The 24,247-nt window shown below is 41.0% G+C and overlaps 1 protein-coding gene across 4 annotated transcripts in view; it reads left to right on the plus strand.

The window, feature by feature from the left end:
- ralgps2 (Ral GEF with PH domain and SH3 binding motif 2) overlaps nt 1-24,247 on the plus strand; it is a 252,065-nt gene that overhangs the window by 223,516 nt on the left and 4,302 nt on the right. For all 4 annotated transcript variants that reach the window (XM_078407415.1, XM_078407417.1, XM_078407419.1 and 1 more), the window contains 3 exons: nt 11,522-11,614; nt 16,221-16,326; nt 16,548-16,639. In XM_078407415.1, coding sequence (XP_078263541.1) covers nt 11,522-11,614; nt 16,221-16,326; nt 16,548-16,639 — 291 coding nt within the window. The remainder of the gene's footprint in view (nt 1-11,521; nt 11,615-16,220; nt 16,327-16,547; nt 16,640-24,247) is intronic.

Genomic DNA, 24,247 nt, shown 5'->3' on the forward strand with positions numbered 1-24,247 from the left:
AAAAAGAACCATACGATTATGATTTGCGCCATGTGCAAGATGCCCTGGTGAGTTGAATAACTGGGTCAATGATGGGGTCTTCAAACTAAATTGGTGGGGAAGATTCTGCTGAATAGAAATTTAGGAAGTTAAAAAGAACATGATTGCACGTGGTAACAACATGGCTAATGAAATCCAGATTATGATAGGAATGAACAGGGTGTGGATGGTAAAACCTCAAAAATAGATAGGATCAAAACAAATACTAATGATAAAATGAAAAAGTAAAAACCATATGCATTGTATTAATCTGTGTGCACAAATCATTTGTAACAATATGAGTGAATCATTCGCACAAAAAAATGGTCATGAATTAACAGCCATGACCAAGAGCATGACAGAGTATTTGACATTTTGCATGACAGGCAGAATGGAAAAGGAAATGGGATAACTCATTTTCATTATGAAATATTACATTAGTACATTAGTGAAAAATGATCTTAACTTGGGAGATTGGAGAGCAGAATCAATTTGATTAGAGAGATTGGAGTTGTATTTTTGTATCTTTATGACACTTGGGACATTGGTGCATGGTGTAGGAAAACAAATGTTTATTGTCTATTGAAATAGTTAGAAATGTGGATTATAGAAATGACGGAGACCTTAAACGTGGAAAGAATCAGATTTTCCCTGTTGGACAAACAGGAATTATTCATTGGAACATGGTCTCCTTTTATTGATTACTTAAAGGGTCAGAATAGTTCAGCACAGGAACCTGACTAGCACTCGGACTAAAGAATGGATGAAATGCTATACTTTGAAATGTACGAATATATCTCGAATGAAGTTTTTGTTATTTTAATAAATTTTTCCATTCTTCTTTAACTAACTTTTTCCTTATCTTTTTTTTATTTTTTTTTTTTATTTGTTTTTGTTTTTATTTTTCTTCTCTCTCTTTTCTTTCTTTACTTCATCTATTTCTTTAGCTCTATCTAGTTTAAAAAAAAAAAAAAAAAAAAGGGGCAAAAGGTATTGGAGACAATATAATAATAATTGACAATATTATCAATTTAAAAATGTATGACTGTAAAGATGTAAACAGGTTATGTACCAATAAAAATTTAAAAAAAAAAAAAAAAAAAGAAATAGTTAGAACTGATTCTGCAATTAGAAACATAGAAACATATAAAATAGGTGCAGGAGTAGGCCATTTTGCCCTTCGAGCCAACACCACCATTCAATATGATCATGGCTGATCATCCAAAATCAGTACCCCGTTCCTGCTTTTTCCCCATATCCCTTGATTCCGTTAGACCTAAGAGCTAAATCTAACTCTCTTGAAACCATCCAGTGAATTGGCCTCCACTGCCTTCTGTGGCAGAGAATTCCACAGATTCACAACTCTCTGGGTGAAAAAGTTTTTCCTCATCTCAATCCTAAATGGCCTCCTTAAACTGTGACCCCTTGTTCTAGACTCCCCCAACACGGGGGAACATTTTTCATGCATCTAGCCTGTCCAATCGCTTAAGAATGTTCCCTCTCATCCTTCTAAATTCCAGTGAATACAAGCCCAGTCGACCCATTCTTTCATCATTGAATTAGCAAACTTGGCAGTGCAAATAATAATAAACAAATGGAAATACAGAAACAAGACGAAGGGACGGGTTATGGGATATAAAAGCAGAAGAAGCCCACAGGCTTAACTGTAAAGGGCCTGTCCCAGTTAGGCGATTTTTAAGGCGGCTGCCGGCAACTAGGTAGTATAAGAAAATAACTGCAGATGCTGGTACAAATCGAAGGTATTTATTCACAAAATGCTGGAGTAACTCAGCAGGTCCGGCAGCATCTCAGGAGAGAAGGAATCGGTGACGTTTCGGGTCGAGACCCTTCTTCAGACAACTAGGTTGTCGCCGCACGTTTGCCGGGGTGTCACGGGCATGATCGTGAGTAGTCTCCAATGAGTCGTAGCAGACCTCGGCTCGTTGTGGAAAAAGTTACCTGTTCTAAATTTTTCGGCGACAGCTGGCTTGTCGCCAATGATCGTAGCTTGTCGTGGGCGCTGTTGCAGGTTGTTGCCAGGTGTGGTAGATTGTCGCCTGCTGTCAAAACTGACAGAACTGTTAAAACCCGTCTACAGAAGTTAGATTATTCTTTGTGACTGAGTTGTCAGTTGCCACATCATGTTACAGGGAGCAGTCTTGATTCATAATGCTATCCCTGCAATGAGAAGCTATATCCTCATTATGAGATTGCAAACCCTGATTCTAAGCAACCAAATCAGGATAAATATCCACACTTATTTGTCGGCCTGTAAAATATTGTGGGTTTTTGTGAACACCCTTTATTCTCTCTTCTCCAATATATGTTCATAACATCTCCGCATGAGGCAAAACCAGTCACCGCAAAGATTAATCAGGTGAATGTTCTCTGCACTATTTCTATCACGGGTATATTCCAAATACAGTATCATTGGGTTCTGTATAATTGAAGTCATGTTGTGCAGAGATAGAACTGGGTGATATTGCTCCAGATGAACTATCCAAGAGCGTTACCATCACCACAGGGAATATTCAGGGCAGTATCGTAAGCTCAGCAGTGTTAAATTGCTCATAAATTACCTTCTCTCCATCTTAACTCAGAACTGGGGTGCTCACTGAAAGTTTGCAGTATATCCCGTTCCACTTGCAAATCCGCAGAAATTCAAATAGTCCATACCTGTTGCCAATTTCACGTCCGGATAGACTAAAGGTGTTGGGTCACACTACAAAAAATGGAGTCCAACCAATTACCCTGAACTTCAGTGGCATTGCGAACACTGAATCCCCCAACATCAACTCTTTAGCTCATCATCAGCTCATCATAGATCACAAATGCACGAGGATTAGCCATAAATAGTAGAGCTACAAGAGTAGGCCGTGTATCCTGCGATAAGCTACCTAACCACTGACTCCGAAACCTTTTCTCATTGTCAACGCACAACTTGGGCATGTGATAGAATAACTTTCATTTGGCAAGCTGAGTACAGTTCCAGCAAATGTTCCAGCTCCAGACACCTGACACCATTCAGGTCAAAGCAGTGCATTTGGTTGCCAACCCAGCTACCATAAGCAGTTATTCCCTTCACCAGCTGCAGCATGCACCATTTACTACCTAAACTGCAGCTATTCATCCCATCCATTACATCAACGCATCGCAATCTTTTGATCTCCACGCCGAGAGAACAAAGTTTGAATGGGATCACTGCCACGTGTAGGTTCCTCTCCGAGTCGTACACGTTCCTGACTTAGAAATTGGTTGCCAGTCATCACTCGTTGTTGGATCTAAATCCCCGAAGCTTCTGCATGAAGCAATGTGACAGCACCTTTACCTGAAGCTCGAGAGAGATTCAAGATTGTGGCCTATTATCACCACCTGAATTTCAGTTACTGGTGCATAATGCCTTGTTAATTCATGAAAAATAATTGTTTTTTAATTAAAGCAAAGGCCATCAATTCTGGCATTTCATTTAGATTTTTCCCCTTTTTTGAGACTGCATTTTGTTCATTGTAATTAGACAAAGCTATGAACGAAACACTCTGATAAATGTTGAAATTACATTCAACTGATTCATTCGCTGCTCCGTGAAATGGCGCATGTTGCACATACCTGGGCATATATTATGCTCGGTTTTGTATATTTATCTTCAGCAGCTGGCTTTGCATCAGCGCTACGTAAAGCACTATATGCAATACCTTCATCTGGTTCCCAATGCTTACTCTAAAAAACAATATTTTTCCTACGAATCAAAATATTTTCCATAAATTTACTACAATAGAGAAAATTAAACATTACCTCAGACTTTTTATCTACAGTTTGCATTAAAGGTGCTATAGGAACTTGTAAGACGGGCAGACAAAAAAGATGTGTGTCCGCAGCTGCGCATAGATACCTGGAGATAAGCTCAAAAAATGTACCAGAGGAAAACGGTCTTTGGTGTTAGGAAAGAACAGAAGATTATTTGAAGATAGACACGAAATGCTGGAGTAACTCAGCAGGACAGGCAACATCTCTGGAGAGCAGGAATGCGTGACGTTTCGGGTCGTAAGAAGGGTCTGAAGAAGGGTCTCGACCTGAAATGTCACCCCTTCCTTTTTTCCAGAGATGATGTCTGTCCCGCTGAGTTACTCCAGCATTTCTTGTCTATCTTCGCTGTAAACCAGCGTGTGCAGTTCCTTCCTACACAGAAGCGTATTTGATGCATGCTGGAAAAGCGATATCGAATTTATCACTGTTCGACCAGCACGTAACGTCCCTGCTATAAATTAACTCCTAATTAACTCCCAATTATAATTTATTGAATTTAAGATTTCCAGTTAAACCGTGACCGCCCATGGGTTTCACCTCAGGCTGGCACCACGAACAGGAGAAAAACACGAAATGTTGGGGGAATTCAGAGGTCAGGCAGCGTCTGTGGAGGAAATGCAAATGAAAACCTTTCTGGTCGGATCCCTCCATCAGTCTGAAGAAGGGTACCGATCTGAAACGTTGTCTGTCCACTCTCTCCCCCCAGATGATCTCTGACCCGCTGGCTTTCTCCACCATCTTGTGTTTACAAGATTTCAGCATCTGCAGTCTCCTGTATCCATTAAGGAGAAGGACTCGGCCTGCCGTTTCCTTAAGTACGAATGAAATTCGCTCCGTACCACCAGCAAACCCAACCCCGTCTCCCCAGATTGTTCTTGCCGGAGTAATATTGCCTGTTGGTACGTCGTTCCTTCGTTCCCTATTGACACTCCGCCTTGCATGTCATTTCTAAAAGGCTTCACAGTGAAAAGATATCCTCGGCAAAATAGGAGGCTTCTGGCGCGTTTTCCACATTTTCAAAAAGTTTATTACAAATGTCAAATTCTAGCAGCATCGCATCAAAACCCCTTTCCCCCCATCTCTCACCCAACTTCAACCTCAGCGGCGAGCGGCGATTCCAAACAAAATCCTAACACTCAGAATTATCCCTTTACTCCACTGCGTCAGTTTTAGCTTGAGTCCAAGTCAATGTAATAAATTAATAACAAGCAATTTTTGTGGTGTAGGTTTCGAATTCACACACAGACTGCAAGCATTGCGAGTGCCTAGTAATTGTAGAACTGCTTTTGAAATGGCCGGTTACACCTGATAGGGACTAGGTTAAGGATATCAACAGCCTTGCATCTTTTGCACATAATTACATGGAGTGTTTAAGTGCAGGTTGTCATCGGTTGTCGTAGCTTGTCGTGGTCCCTGTAGTAGTGGACTACTAGGTCACGAAGACTGGGTCGCTGGTTGTCGGCAGCTTGCCGTCACATAGGTGGTAGGTTGTCGTAGCTTGTCGTGGTCATTGTCGTAGCGTAATAAAATGTTACGTTTTTCGGCTATCTGCTACGACTTTGACAGTGGCCGGCAGTCGCCTTATAAATCGCGTAACTGGGACAGGGCCTTTAGCAATGAAAGGTTTGTGAATATAAATGGTTAGTAATGGAAATGTGGCTATTAATAAAAGACATGATGAGAACAGACACAAGAAGCTGGAGTAACTCAGCGGGACAGGCAGCATCTCTGGAGAGAAGGAATGGGTGATGTTTCGGGTTGAGAAGGGTCTCGACCCGAAACATTGCCCACTCCTTCTCTCCAGAGATGCTGCCTGTCCCGCTGAGTTACTCCAGCTTTTTGTGTTTATCTTCAGTTTAAACCAGCATCTGCAGTTCCTTCCTGTGCATGATGAGTACAGATCAAGTCAAGTCAAGTCAATTTTATTTGTATAGCACATTTAAAAACAACCCACGTTGACCAAAGTGCTGCACATCTGATTAGGAAAAAAAAGAAAAGAAACATACAGTGGCAGGCAGCCAAACACAACGGCGCGGCCATCTTGAACAAAATGTTTAACTAAAGCAGAATGGTGTCCCGCAGGTATGTAATGCAGATTGATTGTTTCAATGATATTTTGCAATAATCAAATATTGACCAGGAGTAGGAATCTCATCTCAGGTTAGAAAGAATCATTAAACATTTGTAATGTAACCTTAGCCCCATGTATGTTGCAGGTGACTGTAATTATGCCCAGGGTCTAATATTCGTTGTATGAGTTGTGATTTAAAGCATCCCAGAACACTCTCATCCAGGCAGCTTCCTTGAATATATTTGATTAATCTGGTGATAAAAGAAGTTTGGACTACAATGAATTATTGCAGAGTATAGAGGGGGAACTGAACAGAGTGCAGCTCCAGAAGTGAGGATTGTACGGAGTTGGTCAGAAGAGGCAAAGGAGCGGTCTTGTGACTGTTCAAGGACTCAGCAACAGACCTGAACGAATACACCATGGCTGTTACCAACTCCTCCCATCAGTGACTGATCTCGCTCACCGGAATTTCCACTACCGCTACTGAATTACTGTATATATTATATGTTTTACTATTCCATCGCATGCACTCTGGTTAAGATGCTAACTGCATTTTGTTGTCTCTGTACTTGTACACTGCACAATGACAATAAAAGTTTGTATTGTATAAAGAAATTGGTGGAGGAGTGTGACCATCCAAGACTATGCAAGTTCCTTAACCGGCAGCCTTAGTTGAACAATGAGGTACGCAATCCACAGTGGACCAGATGCCAAGCATTCAATTCTGACGATATTGCATGGTATGATCTTGAGAAGGCCATCGAGAAATAAAAGAGTCACTTTCCATCTAAGCTGGAGGATCAAATGAATGTGCAGCGGCTGTGGCAGGAGCTTGCATACCATAACTTTCCATATGGTGAAATAAAGTAGCTGAAGTGCCAGCGATACAATAGACAATAGGTGCAGAAGGAGGCCATTCGGCCCTTTGAGCCAGCACCGCCATTCACTGTGATCATGGTTGATCATCCACAATCAGTACCCCTTTCCTGCCTACTCCCCATATCCCTCGACTCTGCTATCTTTAAGAGCTCTATCTAACACTCTCTTGAAAGCATCCAGAGAATCGACCTCCACTGCCTTCTGAGGCAGAGATTCCACAGATTCACAACTCTGTGGGTGAAAAAGTTTTTCCTCATCTCCGTTCTGCACACCTTCAATAGCAAGAATGCCCTTCCTCAAATTTGGAGAGCAAAACTGCACACAATACTCCAGGTGTGGTCTCACCAGAGTCCTGTATAACTGCAGAAGGACCTTTTTGCTCCTATTGTTATGAAGGCCAACATGCCATTAGCTTTCTTCACTGCCTGCTGTACCTACCTGCATGCTTATTTTCAGTGACTGATGTACAAGGACACCCAGATCTCGTTGTACTTCTCCTTTTCCTAACGACACCATTCAGATAATAATCTGCCTTCCTGTTCTTGCCACCAAAGTGGATAACCTCACATTTATCCACATTAAACTGCACCTGCCATGCATCTGCCCACTAACGCAACCTGTCCAAGTCACCCTGCATCCTCATAGCATCCTCCTCACAGTTCACACGACCACCCAGCTTTGTGTCATCTGCAAATTTGTTACTTTTAATCCCTTCATCTAAATCATTAATGTATATTGTAAATAGTTGCGGTCCCAGCACCAAGCCTTGCAGTACCCCACTAGTCACTGCCTGCCATTCTGAAAGGGACTGGTTAATCCCTACTCTTTGTTTCCTGTCTGCCAACCAATTTTATATCCATGTCATTACCCTACTCCAAAGACATGTGTTCTAATTTTGCCCACTAATCTCCTATGTGGGACCTTATCAAAGGCTTTCTGAAAGTTCAGGTACACTACATCCACTGGCTCTCCCTTGTCCATTTTCCCAGTAACATCCTCAAAAAATTCCAGAAGATTAGTCAAGCATGATTTCCCCTTCGTAAATCCATGCTGACTCGGACCGATCCTGTTACTGTTATCCAAATGTGTCGCTATTTCATCTTTTATAACTGACTCCAGCATCTTCCCCACCAACGATGTCAGACTAACTGGTCTATAATTCCGTTTTCTCTCTCCCTCATTTCTTAAAAAGTGGGATAACATTAGCTACCCTCCAATCCACAATAACTGATCCAGAATCTATAAAACATTGGAAAATGATCACCAATGTATCCACAATTTCTAGAGCCGCTTCCTTAAGGATGCAGTCCATCAGGCCCTGGGGATTTATCAGCCTTCAGTCCCATCAGTCTACCTAACACCATTTCCTGCCCAATGTGAATTTTCTTCAGTTCCTCCATCACCCTAGGTCCTCTGGCCACTAGTGCATTCGTTCGTGAAGACAGATCCAAAGTACCTGTTCAACTCACCTGCCATTTCCTTGTTCCCCATAATAAATTCACCTGTTTCTGTCTTCAAGGGATCCACATTTGTCTTAACTATTTTTTTCTTCTTCACATACCTAAAGAAGCTTTTACTATCCTCCTTTATATTCTTGGCTAATTTACCTTCGTACCTCATCTTTTCTCCTCTTTTTAGTTATCTTCTGTGCTCTTTAAATCCTCTGGCTTCCTGCTCATCTTTGCTATGTTATACCTCTCTTTTATTTTCATACTGGCCTTGACTTCCCTTGTCAGCCACGGTCACCTCTTACTCCCCTTAGAATCTTTCTTCCTCTTTGGAATGAACTGATCCAGCACCTTCTGTATTATTCCCAGAAATACTTGCCATTGTTGTTCCACTGTCATCCCTACTAGGATCTCTTTCCAGTCAACTTTGGCCAGCTCCCTCCATTGTCCCCTTTCCTCAACTGTAATACTGACACTTCCGATTTTCCCTTCTCCCTCTCAAATTGCAGATGAAAACATCATATTATGGTCACTACCTCCTCAAGGGTCCTTTACCTTGAGTTCCCTTTATCAAATCCGGTTTATTACACAACACTAAATCCAGAATTGCCTTCTCCCTGGTAGGCTCCTGTACAAACTGCTCTAAGAATCAATCTCGGAGGCACTCCACAAACTCCCTTTCTTGGGGTCTAGTACCAACCTGATTTTCCCAGTCTACCTGCATGTTGAATTCCCCCATGACCACCATAGCATTACCTTTGCTGCATGCCAATTTTAACTCTTGATTCAACTTGCACCCGATATCCGGGCTACTGTTTGGGGGCCTGTAGATAACTCCCATTAGGGTCTTTAGGATACATCCCTCTTGGACAAGTTGAATGCATTATATATTAGCTTTGTAAGGGAGAACATCAATATACCTTCTCTGGTCCCCTGATAACACTGTGATCTCAATCACCAAAACCAATATCAGAATTTCCTTCTCATGGGTGAACCTCGCAAAGCATCCGGCACTGATGTTGGACCTGGCCACATTCTTAAAACCAGCATTGACCAACTTGACATCTCACCTCTCACTACTACGGTCTGAGTCTCCATCTGCTTGAAAAGGATGTGAATAATACCAATGCTCAAGAAGAGCAAGATGATATCCCTCAATAACTACCCGCCAATGGCACTCACATCTGTTGTACTTTTAGACACATATCAACTCCTACCTTAGTGAGGGCCCGGACCCAGTACAATTCACGAACTGCCACAGCAGATCAACAGCAGACGCAATCTCACTGGCTCTCCACTCTGTATTGGACCATTTGGATAATAAGAACACATACGTCAGACTGGTGTTAGAACATTGAGGAGATTTAGTATCTATCAAACTTATGCACGTGTATGATGGAGAGCATACTGACTGGTTGCATCATGGCTTTGTTTCTTAACTTGAATTGCGTTAAAAAGATAGCTAATATCATTTAAGACATGCCACCCTGGCCACACTCTCATCTTGCTGCTACCATTGAGAAGAAGGTACTGGAGCCTGAAAACTTCCAGGTTCAAGAACAGTTTCTTTCCAGCGACAATCAGGCTCGTAAATCCTACACAGCACTAATCCTATCTCAGCATTAATACGGTTACACTATGTACTCCATACTTTGTTTTTTTGCACTATTATGGTCTGGTTACCCAGTATTTATTATTAATTTGTCATATTAAATGTCAATATTTACTTGTGTGTTATTGAATTAATTGGTCACATAAAGCTGCAACGTCAAAAATGTAATTGTTCTGCTTCTAGTAATGAAACACTCTTGACTCTTGATAATTACTCCAACTGCACACAATACACACTGAACCCCAGTCCTAGCTGAAAACATACCCAAGTTCCACTGGTGAATCCTAACTCTGGCTGCATATGTACTCTTGATCTTTTACTACTTGCTGACAAACATCGAATGCAATCCATCTCAGGTCAAATAGGATCTTCAGGCACCAAAGGAGAGGACTTTGGAGGAAGGTGCCATATTTACCAATAAAGTTGTATATAGCCATCTTTGCAAGAACACAATCTACAAATAATGTCAACTTGACTAAGGATCAAGTATAGTGAAAATACATCCTTTGTTAATCTTGCCTTGTTATAGAGTTTTCTATTTCAGTAGTATTCTGAAAAAGAAATGCAAAGTGGTGTTGAGGCAATTTCATATGAGAAAAGAGCCGAGAGCATGATGTGGATTTTTCACTGACTGGCAAGCAACCTACTAACTGCCTGCTTCAAACTTTGAGAGGGCTGCCTACTTCTACTGGTCAGCAGGCTCCCAACATTCCCAACAGGGTCTTTTCAATCAAAACTGACAGACATGCACTTCGTTTTGCTGAGAGCACAACTCCAGGCTTTACCAATTGATGAAACAATCAAGGAGACTGAATGTATAAAGGGGAGACCAAGTCGAGTGGTATCCCAACCACTCTCTCAGCATCAACAAAACCAAATAACTAATTGTTGACTTCAGTAAGATAGAGACCCTGTGCCAGTTTTCATTGAGGAATGGCAGTGAAGAGAGTTAGTATCTTCTAATTCTTAGCTGTTAATATCTCAGATGAACTGTCCGGGGCCAGCTCAATTATATAATCATGAAGAAGAGAGTTTCTGCATGCCTGCAGACGTAAATATGATGATCTTTGTGCTCCCGGACCTAACTTTAAGAGGATTCCAATGGTGAAGAGCATTTGTCCCAACAATGGTGATCAGCTGTATAAAGGATTTCCACCTTAATATGAGAGTCCTGAACTCCCACACGGTTACATGGATAAAATTCAGTAGTTGTGAGTGGAATTTGCCTCCCCCTTTAAATAAAAGATCCGACCTGGTATCCTCATGGCAATGTTAAAAATAAGAATAATGCCAGCGTAAAGCAATGTACCTCCGAATCTTTTTTGACATTGAATGCTTTTTTCAGAAAATGTTGAATTTTACTTTTAATTTGTACATAGTTATAATGTCATTACTGATATATTATCTTCCTAAATATTGCCTCTTCTTTTGCAAAATTTAATGAACTTGTTCATGCCGTCTTTATCTATTGGAATATACTAATTATGATCTTGGATGAAACTGTCATGAGTTGGAAGTGTTAACATTTGATTGGTAAAGAACAATTCAAGTATATAGAGTAGACAGAATGTAAATGTTGACATAGCTCTTCAGATTTCACACAGCTCTTATAAGATATCTAAATCCCACTGTATTGCTAATGCATATGTTAAGTAATCAAATCATTTATCTGTCATCTTTTGTGTGTAGGTTGCATCATGGACCAAATACTGGGTGGCATTATGTGGCCCAAAACTTTATTATTATTCAGCCAAATCTTTAAAACCAACAGAAAGAAAGCATGTAAGTACCTCTCTTTCCAGAAGCTGGTTTGTTTTCAAACTGCTTAGCGTCCAATGAAAGCAAACTGCTGTATTAAACATAATCAGTCTTAGTCAATGACAATGGACACTCTCAATGGAAAGTTTGTGCAACAGATCTTAAGGGAGAACATCTGTATTTCACATTACATTTGGCGCAGCATAATAGATTTGCTGCCTCATATGTTGCTATGGAAGTTACTAAATAATGTTTCATGCTAAAGAATTGGAAGAAAACACATTTATTATGTGTCGCTAGTATAAAGATGCCCCAGAATGCTTTACACCAATTGAATATATTTTTGAATGTTGTCACTGTTGTCATTTATATACATGGATATGAAGAAATTCAAGGTGCATTGCATCACTGTTGAGAATCTTCATCAAGTTTAAAGTAATAACAACATGTGCAGCAAAAAAAATTGCTGAAGAAATTCAGAGGACCAGGCAGTAGCCTTCATAGAGGGCAATGAACAGTTGATGTTTCCAGTCAATACCCTTCAATTAGACTGAAAGTTTAGAGGGTTGGTATAAAGATGTGACTAGAAGAGGTTGGGGCAGCAGCTGGTGGGGGTAGATCCAGGTGAGGAGGGTTGAGAGACGTGGAGTCAGGTGGGGGAGGGAAAGGCGGAAATAGCAACAGTGGCTGGGAGGATATGTGGAGACAGCAAAGGACTGGCGATTCTGGAATATGGTGAAATAAAGAATGAAGCGAAACAAGGAAGGGATAGTGGACCAATGGGAAACTGGGGAGTGGGGATAGGAGCCTCAATGAGATAAGGGAGTAGAGGACCCAGTAAGATGAGTGTGTGGGTAATGTTCACATTTGTTAGGTGGACAAAGGAAAGAAACTGAGTGATGGGTGCCAGGGGAAGAAGATTGGAAAGAAGGGCATGTGTGAGATAGCTTGGGTAGATCAGAAAGAGAAAGAAAGGACCGTCTTTTGCCTCACCTCTTCCCGTCATCTCTTTATATCCACACTATTCTTTCAGTCCAGATGAAGAATCGGAAACCAAAACATTGACTTTGTTTCCCTGCACATATACTGCCTACACATATGAGAGGATCTAGGTTTAACGTGAGAGGAAAGAGTTTTAAAGGCCATCTAAAGAGTAGGGTTACAGAGACTGGTTGATATATGGAGTGTGTGACCAGAGGAGGTGGTAGAATGAGATTCAATTACTACATTTAAGAGAAATTTGGTTAAATATTTAAATAGACATGGCATAGAAGGATATCGGTATAATGCAAGAAAATAAGATGTGTAGATGGGCAAAAGGTTGGCATTGATGTGGTAGACCGAGGGGCTTTCTTTCTATGCTGCTAATCCTATGGTGATGCACAGCACCAGAATATAGTAGTTCTTGCATTGCTTTCTGATGACAACCCAAAAGCCCTTGAGAGCCTGCACTACTTTCAGTGCTTACTTGGTTTAGTTTTGAGGGCCAGTCCTTTAAGGGAACAGCTGCAGCAGTTGATGTTTTCCATTCCATAATAATGCAAAGATTTCTTAAGGCTATGATTGAATCATTTGAAATACGGAAGGCATCTGCTGAGCTATATCAAATTAGGTTTAAAAATACAAACTTGTAAAGGCCACTGTTTTGTTCTTCCTGTAAGTTAATAGTTTGATATTTCCAATCTAATCCTTTCTCATGAGATTCTTATGTGGTTCGCTTTTGGTTTTGCACTTCTGAAGAGGAATTGACTAATTTTCCTAAAGGAAAGTGAATTATGAAAATAATCTTAACAGTTGTACATATTTCTCCCTTCCCTCTCCTTTTCCATCTACATTCTTTCCTCTAGCTTCACAATTTACAACTCTTCAATTCTGTTGTCTCACACATTCTGTCTTTTCAACTCTGGCCACTATCTGCCTATCATAACCCTTGTTTGTATCAGCCTATTATCTACCAGGCTTTGTCCTGCCCCTTCTCTCTTCCATTTTTCTTTCCCCTCATTGCCCCAATCAGTCTGAAGAAGGACCCTGATCTCAAATGTCACATATCCATGTCCTTCAGAGATGCTGCCTGATCCGCTGAGTTACTCCAGCTCCTGTTCGTGTCTTTATAAACTAGTATCTGCTGTTCCTTGTAACTGCATTTTTGAGAATGCCTCCTTCTGGGTTGCCTCTGGTGTGGTTTTACGCACATGATAAATGAAGAGTGAATACTACAGGATTTTTTCCACCTGATCATAGAAACATAGAAACATAGAAAATAGGTGCAGGAATAGGCCATTCGGCCCTTCGAGCCTGCACCGCCATTCAATATGATCATGGCTGATCATCCAACTCAGTATCCTGTACCTGCCTTCTCTCCATACCCCCTGATCCCTTTAGCCACAAGGGCCACATCTAACTCCCTCTTAAATATAGCCAATGAACTGGCCTCAACTACCTTCTGTGGCAGAGAATTCCACTACATAAATAATTCTTGAATATATGACATGAACAACAATTTATATGTCATCAAGGGGACATTATTCTTTGAGTGAAAAATGTCACCACATCTTAGACCTTATGACTCCAATGTTCAGTTTAAATCTGTTGGTTGAAGCCACCTGAGGTTGAGAAGATGCATTCTAAACATCTACTTCAATAAGTAAATGGCCTGCTTTAAACAAGGTCTCTTCATGGGTCATTCTCCTTGTCCCAGAAATTAGTCCAATGAATTGATAAGATAGTACCAGTCTCCAAGTACAGAGACCCGAAAGTACATGTGTATAATAGGAGTGGTGCCACCAAATACTATCCACAGCAGCAAGAATTCCTTTCCTTTATACATCAGCCTGTTACAAGAACAACTCAATATTTTTCTTCCTAATTGTTTGCTAGACCTGCAACTTAACTTCTGGTGCAACAAATGTTACTAATTTCTTACCATTTAAAAAAAAGAAATGGAATAACTTCCCATTTTCCCATTTTTATTCATCTGCATACTGCCGCCTTCCTTGTTTACTTAACATTACTGTACCCTTTCCATATTTAAACCATCTTCCCCCCCCCCCCCCCACCCAACCCAGTCATCATCCATCCCTACAGTACAGTTTACAACCAAACTTTGTATTGTCAGCATACTTAAATATGTCAGTGATCTTTGTGGTACGACACACTAGAACTGCCAGACAACCTATTACCACATTCTCGTCGAAAATGCTGATAATAACAAAATTAGGGCCTTTCTCAGGATATTTATAATATTATTTTTAAAAGATTTTACTACATACGAGGTCTTAAATGCTGCTGATAGTTTTAAAAAGTTGACTGTTGTTAACCTGGATGCGAGTCTCCATATAGGATTCATGAAATGGACATCAAAGTGTTAACTGGAATGTATTCTCGAGTTTGATGTGGCAAAATTCCAGCTAGTGTCAGGAAGCTCTGCAGCTGCTGACTAATCCACACCACCCCCACCCAGTCTGTCAAACGGTCGTTTGTATGTAGGGGCTGTACATAAATTGGGAATTGATTGAAAGAAAGAGCATGGAAACAGGTCCTTCAGCCCACTGACTCTATGCCAACCACTGATTACCCATCGACACAAGTTCTATGTCATCCCACATTTGCATCCATTTACAATGCAATTTACATAGGCCAATTAACCTACAAAACACGCACGTCTTTCGGATGTGGATAAAACTGGAGCACCCTAAGGAAATCCTAGCTCTGGTGCAAACTTCACGCAGACAGCATTGAGGTCAGGATCAAGCCCGAGTCTCTACCGTGTGAGGCAACAGCTGCGCAACTGTGCTGCCCTATTCATATGCTATGGAGGAATTAAATCCAATGGCTCCACATAGCCTAAATTATCAGACAAGGAAATGAAAAGGTTGAACTACCAATGCAGAGAATCAAATTCAAATTCTTCCGTTAAGGCTCTAGAATTAAAATCCTGGTAATAATCTCTCATTTAAATAAAACAGTCTTCTAAATAATTAGAGCGAATTCTTCTGATAAGATTTATTCACATTTCAAAGAGAGTCAGCTAATTACGGACAGCCATAATGGCTTTATCCGCAGAAGGTCATGTCTTACGATCCTGAATGAGTTTTTTCAAGAGGTGACAATGAGTGCAGGTCAGTGAATGCTGTCTTATTGGATTTAAGTAAGGCTTTTAAGAAAGTCCTTGAGGGTAAGCTGATCCAGAAGATTAGGATAAATGGGATCCACAATGACTTGGTCGTTTGGATTCAGAACTGGCATATTCATAGAGAACACAGAGGAGTTGTGGGGGAAGGGTGTTATTCTGACTGGAAGCCAATGACCAGTTGGGTTCCTCAGGGATCTTTGCTGGGACTGTTGTTTGTGATATATATAAATGACTAGGATGTTTGGGAGGTCAATTGTAAAGGAAAAGTATATAGTATAACATATACAGTTTATGGCAAGACCCTTGACAGCATTGATGTACAGAGGGACTTGGGGTGCAAGCTTTGGTGGCACCACTCCTATTATACACATGTACTTTCGGGTTTTACATCTTAGTAATTCACTTTTAAAACAATGCAACTTCCCTGCTTATCCAGATTCCAAAAAGTTCTTTAATGACCCCAGTGCTATTGATGTATTTGACTTTTCTATTATTCAGTTCAAGTCAAGTTTGAGTAAAAGTGTTTCTGTCGTGGGTTGGATGGTGATGATGGCTGATGACCCAGAACATCCAGATGTTTTCCAACTTACAGACTCTGAAAGGGGTGAGTAATGATGGAAAAATATCTATTTTCCTTTCATTTTATATCTCTTTCAATCTCCCCACGTAGCTGAGTGCTGGGACAAGAATTGTTTTTTATATTTATAATTACTTAAGTTCTTTACAATTCTTAATGGATAATTAGTTTTCCTAACTACAGAAGAAGAAAATGGTGCCAGAGCAAAATGACATTACTCTTTTGTTTCCTCACACCTTCATTTTCAGGAAATTCTTACAAATTCCAAGCTGGTAATAGAGGGAATGCAATGCTGTGGTTTAAGCATCTGAGTTCTGCCTGCCAAAGCAACAGACAACAGGTACAATTACTAACATGATTGAAGGTATAGCTTCATAAGTATTAAAGCAGGGTCTTAAATGCATAAAACATACATTTTGAATTCAAATTTTCACAATAAAGGATATAAATTGGTGAATATCTTGATTTTATACTTTAGAAGAAGTTATTAACCATTATGTGATGGTATCCAGTAAGCTTCTATGCTTAGCATTAACACCATTGATGGGAGAATATCACTTCTGGATGACCCATGAAAGTTGTGCAGTTTGCAACCTTTGAGGCCTCATGCAATTTTAACAGGCAAATCGAATTTGGACATGAAGTCACTAAATGACTCATTCAAGTTTCTTTCACAAGGCTTGCAGTAAGCATTTTCCTCAAACTAGCTATTTCTAAGATTATAAGTGAGCCAGGATCATCTCAGGATAATGCACTATTTACAATTTCATTTGGCTTTTTTTGTGTTTGATTTGGATACAATTCGAATAATCAAAATTCTTTAGAGATTTGCTGCCGTTAAAAGATAATAAGTTTCATCAACATGTCTGGTGAGAAGAGACAACACTATTAACCTCATATTATAAAAAACAGAAAATGGTTTCTGCTTTAACTTGATCTGAACATGTAGTCTGCCAATGTACTATTCTTCATGCTTATGTTAAATTTCATTGGAATAGTTCAGGAGGCTTAGGCCAGAGAGCTGATTGGATTGGAATGACAGGTCACGGTCATGGTAGTGGATTGAAAGCTGATTTTATCACAAAATGATCACCCAATCTCTATTTAATCTGTTCTAAGTGGGGAAAATTAAAGTGTGACTTCAGTGTCTGTTTGACAATATTCATTGATTCTTTCACCAAATCATTTGACTTTGAATGATATTAGTGAAACAATCATGTGCTCTATACCACTTTGTTGCATAAAGCACTCAAGGAGAAATAAATGAAACTGAGGACATTATCCAAGATTATCTTTTCTTATAACCCATGACATGAGAAATGCATCTCAATTCTTCAGTATGGTCTGTTGTTGTGCAATATCTAACACTTTTCACAATTTATTTTCAGCAACTTTCACTGTTCCCCAAGAATCGATTATTCCCCTTGTCAAAATAATTAAAGTGTGATCATTAGAAACTGCCCTCGCCCATTTCCAACTCTGTAGAGGTACCTCTGATGAATTTCTCCACAGTCTACAGTAATAGTGGACTTCTCTTCTAGCTCTTCATAATCTTTGTTAAGGTTTATATCCGGGTTTATAAACAAAATTCGTAGCTGTTTCAATATAAGAATATTTTCATCATGGAGATCATAGTTTTACTGCCCATATGTGAATTTCTATATAACCTTGGCAAGCTGTTCAAAATCACATTTCCCTATTCTATCTCCAGTCATGTTGAGATAAGATAATGCATTTTCTGATGCAGCCATATTTTAGTATATACAACGTTGAACTAAAATTGCTAAGACAGTCTGTGTCTAAAATTGAAGTCTGCCCAATAGGAAGTGTTGAAGCATTTTGAATCCAAGGACAATTGCTATGTCTCTTTCAATTTGAGCATTATTTCTTCCACACTTCACCCACGTACATGATGCAAATATGTTTGTTTCTCTTGACCATTGTCCATTACACAAATGAATACAGCTTGCATTCCATAATTAGAAGCTTCATATGCAAGTTTCAACATGTGTTGCTTCAGATAAGACAATAGGTGCAGGAGTAGGCCATTCGGCCCTTCGAGCCAGCACCACCATTCAATGTGATCATGGCTGATCATTCTCAATCAGTACCCCGTTCCTGCCTTCTCCCCATACCCCCTGACTCCGCTATCCTTAAGAGCTCTATCTAGCTCTCTTTTGAATGCATTCAGAGAATTGGCCTCCACTGCCTTCTGAGGCAGAGAATTCCACAGATTCATAACTCTCTGACTGAAAAAGTTTTTCCTCCGTTCTAAATGGTCTACCCCTTATTCTTAAACTGTGGCCCCTGGTTCTGGGCTCCCCCAACATTGGGAACATGTTTCCTGCCTCTAATGTGTCCAACCCCTTAATAATCTTTAAAGCTCACTTTCCAGATTCTTTTTGTAATAAGACTTCTGCAGTTCTTTGTCCCAATTCAATTTATTGTCTATTTTATTAACTTGTTACAGCCCCGGAGATCTGGCAAAATTAAGCATGATAGAATACCATGTCTTGGAATGGTTCTGCAATCTTTTTTTGGTTTCTTTTACTTCACAATCACTTTCACTTTTTTCCTCAATGGCTGCAATTCAAATACATTTACCTTTAGCTCAAGGTGAACTGCTATTTCTTCTATGAATGTATATTTGCATCTTGCATTATGTTTGTGTGGGTGCCATAACAGTTATTCCAATTATTAAACATTTTCTTCAGTATTTGTAGTCGTTAATTAATCATTGTGGTTGCATACACGAAAATCGATATTTTATAGTATCTGACACATTGTAGCTTGAAAATTCTTTCACACCATGGGATAATTTTGCATAGAAAACACCTTTGGGTAAAATTTGTTAAATATTTCTGACTTAAGGGCCTGTCCCACAGGTGAATTTTTAGGCGACTGCCGGTGACTGTCAAAGTCGTAGCAGATCGCCGAAATTTTCTTTTACCCTATGACAAAGACCACGACAATGCCGAGTCAGGTCGAGATTACACCGTCTTCGGAAACATTACGAAATTCCCACGCTTATCAATGCTTCTCCGGTGTCCTAATTTTCGCTGAAATCCTGACAAGTCTGTAACTACTTGAGAGTTTTGAAAGATAACATCTTGCCCGGGTTACTTGAAAACCAAGCTTCACGGTAACAAGGCATAAACTGCATTGACTTCCAGTTTACTAATAGCAGTATTAAGAAATTTAATTTTAAACGTGGTTAAATGGATTTTTGTGCGGAGTGTGGGCATTCTTTGAAAATGTTCGGGAGATGCATATCTGGTTTCTGGGTTGTATATCTGGGTTGGGAGCCTACTTTAAATGTAATCGCTGATGGCCATAAACATCGCGAAAATTCCCACGCTTACCTGACCGTCACACTGTCGTCTCCAATCTACCTGTCAAATGTCCTGATGGTAAATAAATTGGTTAAACACAAGTATATTATGGTATCTTCAAATGACTTTACTTAATTTAATATTACGTGCTTCTAAATGCATCTAAGACAACCTAGCAAACCTGGGGACAGCATGCAACAGCACCCGCAATAAGCAACGATACCTAGCGACAAGTCAATTGTCGCCGAGAAATTTCAATCCGGTTGATTTCTCAGCGACGCGCTGAGATCCACTACAATTCTTTGAAGATTCCTCACGATCATGCCCGCGACACTCCAGCAAACTGTCGGCGACAGCCTAGTCGTCGGCAGTCACCTTAAAATCTCCTAAGTGGGACAGGCCCTTTATGTTCAACAGGGCTTTACCTGTAAAAGGTCTAGTCTGGTGAAAACTTTGGTTCCTATCAGTTCCTGTGAAGTAGGCAGTTGTTATTGCTCATCATCAACTGCCCAGTTCAGTGTCGCCGTGTAGGCACTGCATAATCAAAGAGTCTTATCCACTGTTGAGAAGGCCACATTTGATGTAGCTCAGTCACTCTGACTTGCCTTCACTTCAGCTCCATTTTGTTCCAATTTAACAGTTTCTCCACCAGGTCTTTAGCTCATACTGTATATCTTATAGTCAATGAATTGCTTAGTAGGATCAGGAGCAATTGGGATGTGTAATGCCCATGTAATCATCTTTAATTTTTAAAAATACCTCATAGGCTTGACTTATAAATCTCCATGCTAAACATTTTTTTTCACTGTAGTTTAAATTCTCTCTGCCATAAGTTCCCCATCAGCTAAATCTTGGTAATTCGACTGCTGACCATTGTGACCCTCTATACATTTCATCTGGTCTAAAGTCATCTGTGCTTTGCCTCGATTTCACTATATTCTGAGATTCACCATCCCTGACACATACTCTTCCAAAGTGAAGGGGTGCAATCAAGGACTTGCAAATTAATAAGCATATAACACTCCTGACTTTTGTGTAATTTGTAGATCTTGTTCAGAATTTGTTTTTTTGTTAGTTAACATAAGTTTCAAATAAAAGGAAAATACCATAACATGTCAGAGGTTGTGGGGAGAAGGCAGGAGAATGGGGTAAGGAGAGAGAGATAGATCAGTCATGATTGAATGGCGGAGCAGACTTGATGGGCCAAATGGCCTAATTCTACACCTATTCCTTATGATCTAATGATAACATTGATATCGTAGTTTTCATGTTGGCTGAGATAGTGTAAGCATTAGATAATCAGTTAAATTTGAAAAGGACAAAACCAATACCAAGTAAAAATGTTGTTAAGTATAGACTGGCTTTGCATCAGTAGGCAGACTGTCTTTTGAGTGACTGAAACAGTGACATAATTTCCTTACTTACAAGAAGATACTCACTGATAAGATATTTTTCTCTCCACAATCATTTTTTTATGTACGCGCTAATTCGTGGTTACAAGTCTCTCAGACAGAATAAACCTATCACTTCAATAAAGAAAATGTAGTTTGTTTGCAGATCTTTGCTTTTTTGAAGAAGCAAATGGATGATAAAGTGAGTAACTCATGATGTTCTTTGAAGTAAGTTACTCATAATACTCCCATCATCCTTACCTTTGCTTTTACAATTTGTATTATACAGAATATTTAATTAAGAATTAAATAATAAGCTCAGAACAGGAAGTGGCGGCGCTGCGCAGCAGCTGCGGCTCACCTGCAGTCCGTTTGTGTTTTTTGTTGTTTTTTGTCTTCATTGTAGTGTTTAGATGTGATGTAGTGTTTTTTGTGGTTGTGTACTATATGTGGTGGGGGGGGGACTGTAAAATTGTCTCTTCCGAACGGAGACCCGACCTTTTCTTCTGGGTCGTGTCTCCGTTCCCGCTGTGGCCTACAATCGGCCAAACACCTGGAGCTGGCGGCCTCCACCTGGGACCACCTGGGGTCTGGTTCACAGAGCCCGCGGACCGGGCTTACCATCTGCGGAGCTGGCTGCCTTCGGAGGCTCCGGAGGCTTCGGCCGTGGGCCGCGTGGATATCGGAAGCTCGCAGGCTCCTGGGTGGGGGCCGACATCGGGAGCTCCGGCAGCGGCAGCGTCTTCGCCCGCCCCGAATCGCGGGGCTTGGGTCGGCCCGCTGCGGACCTTTCACCGTCCGGCACGGCCTGAAATAGGTCGCGGGATTTTTCTCTGCCCGGCGGGGGCTTCAATGTCGGGAGCCACGACCGCCCCGACGTGGCAACTTCAACAGCCTGACCGCGGGAGAAGACGGGAGGGGAAGAGAAAAGACATTCTGGTCTTCCATCACAGTGAGGAGGTGACTGGAGGAGACTCACTGTGATGGATGTTTTGTTTTTTTTGTCTTGTGTTGGTTTGTGATTGTGTGTGTTATTTTTATTGCTCTTATTGTTGGACTGTGGGTAACGGAATTTCGTCCAAAAGATCTGTTCTTTTGGATGACAATAAAGGTTTTTCCGATTCTGATTCTGATAAGTTATAGGAGCAGAATTAGGCCGTTTGGCCCATCAAGTTTACTCCGCCATTCAGTCATGGATGATCTTTCTTTCCCGCTCAACCCCATTCTCCTGCCATCTCCCCATAACCCCTGACTAATCAAAATTAATAACTCAGTTGTGGCTAACAATTTGGCTCTTCCATTAAGCAATATCTATACTTTAGATTTATTTCTAATATTAAGATTCTTTATTGAAAACTGGGTAAAGCTGCAGTGATCAAAGTTCTCTATTTCTCTAGTTCTCTATTTTGCCTTGATGCCTTAAATGAAGAGTTAGAATCATAGAAAATTCATAACATAGGAGATAGCCATTCAGTCCATTGTGTTCAAACTGGTTGAAAACATTTGCTAAAGATGCTTTCCAACACTTGGAACAGAGCCTTACCGGTCTTTGGGCCTACAGCCAAGTGCTTTTTAAATGAGGAATCTCTACCATAATTTTAAACAAATTTTAGTAACCGAGCGCGGGGCTTTGTTTGGAGAGTATGGAGAGTATGACTGCCAGGGCAGTTTTTTGTTCTGGGTGTCAGATGTGGGGAATCTGGGAGTCTGATAGTCTTCCAGACATCCACATCTGCGCCAGGTGTGACGAGATGGGGCTCCTAAGGGACCGTATTAGGAACCTGGAGCGGCAGATTGATGACCTCCGTCTGATCAGGGAGAGTGAGGAGGTTATAGATAGGAGTTACAGGGAGGTGGTCACTCCTAGACCACGGGAGGTAGACAAGTGGGTCACTGTTAGGGGGGGCAAGGAACAGAGGCAGGGACTAGGGAGTACCCCGGTGGCTGTACCCCTTGGAAATAAGTACTCCTGTTTAAGTACTGTTGGGGGGGACAGCCTACCTGGGGGCAACGACGGTGCCCGGGCCTCTGGCAAGGAGTCCGGCCCTGTTGCTCAGAAGGGTAGGGAAAGGAAGAGGAGAGCAGTAGTAATAGGGGACTCTATAGTGAGGGGGTCAGATAGGCGTTTCTGTGGACGCAGTCGGGAGACCCGGATGGTGGTTTGCCTCCCTGGTGCCGGAGTCCGGGATGTGTCTGAGCGTGTCCAGGATATCCTGAAAGGGGAGGGAGAGGAGCCAGAGGTCGTGGTACATATAGGTACCAACAATATAGGTAGGATAAGGGAAGAGGTCCTGAAAGGAGAATTCAGGGGGCTAGGAATAGAGTTAAAAAAAAGGACTTCCAAAGTAATAATCTCAGGCTTACTGCCTGTGCCACGCGATAGTGAGAATAGGAATGGAGTGAGGTGGAGGATAAATACGTGGCTGTGGAACTGGTGCAGGGAGCAGGGTTTCAAGTTTCTGGATCATTGGGACCTCTTCTGGGGGAAGTATGACCTGTACAAAAAGGACGGGTTGCATCTGAACCCGAGGGGAACCAATATCCTGGCGGGGAGATTTGCTAAAATAACTGCGGAGACTTTAAACTAGTACGGTTGGGGGGAGGGACTCAAACACAGATAGCTAATAGGCAGTGTGTGAGGCAGGAGGCAGAAAAGGGAAACACTCAGACCCAATATGTAGGAGAGAAAGAAGGGAAAAGAAATAAACTAAGAATAAGAAATGATGGGTCCCTTAAATGTGTATATTTTAATGCTAGGAGCATTGTAAGAAAGGTGGATGAGCTTAGAGCCTGGATTGACATCTGGAAGTATGATGTTGTGGCGATCAGTGAAACATGGTTGCAGGAGGGTTGCGATTGGCAATTAAATATTCCAGGATTTCATTGTTTCAGATGTGATAGAATCGGAGGGGCAAGAGGTGGGGGTGTTGCATTGCTTGTCAGGGAGGATATCACAGCAGTGCTTTGGCAGGACAGACTAGAAGGCTCGATTAAGGAGGCTGTTTGGGTGGAACTCAGAAATGAGAAAGGTTTAGCAACACTTATAGGGGTGTATTATAGACCGCCAAATAGGGAACGAGAATTGGAAGAGCAAATATGTAAGGAGATAGCAGATATTAGTAGTAAGCACAGAGTGGTGATTGTGGGTGATTTCAATTTTCCGTATATAGACTGGGAATCACATTCTGTTAAAGGGCTGGATGGTTTGGAGTTTGTAAAATGTGT

The sequence above is a fragment of the Rhinoraja longicauda genome, chromosome 11 (assembly GCF_053455715.1).
Source record: "Rhinoraja longicauda isolate Sanriku21f chromosome 11, sRhiLon1.1, whole genome shotgun sequence".
NCBI classification, from domain to species: domain Eukaryota; kingdom Metazoa; phylum Chordata; class Chondrichthyes; order Rajiformes; family Arhynchobatidae; genus Rhinoraja; species Rhinoraja longicauda.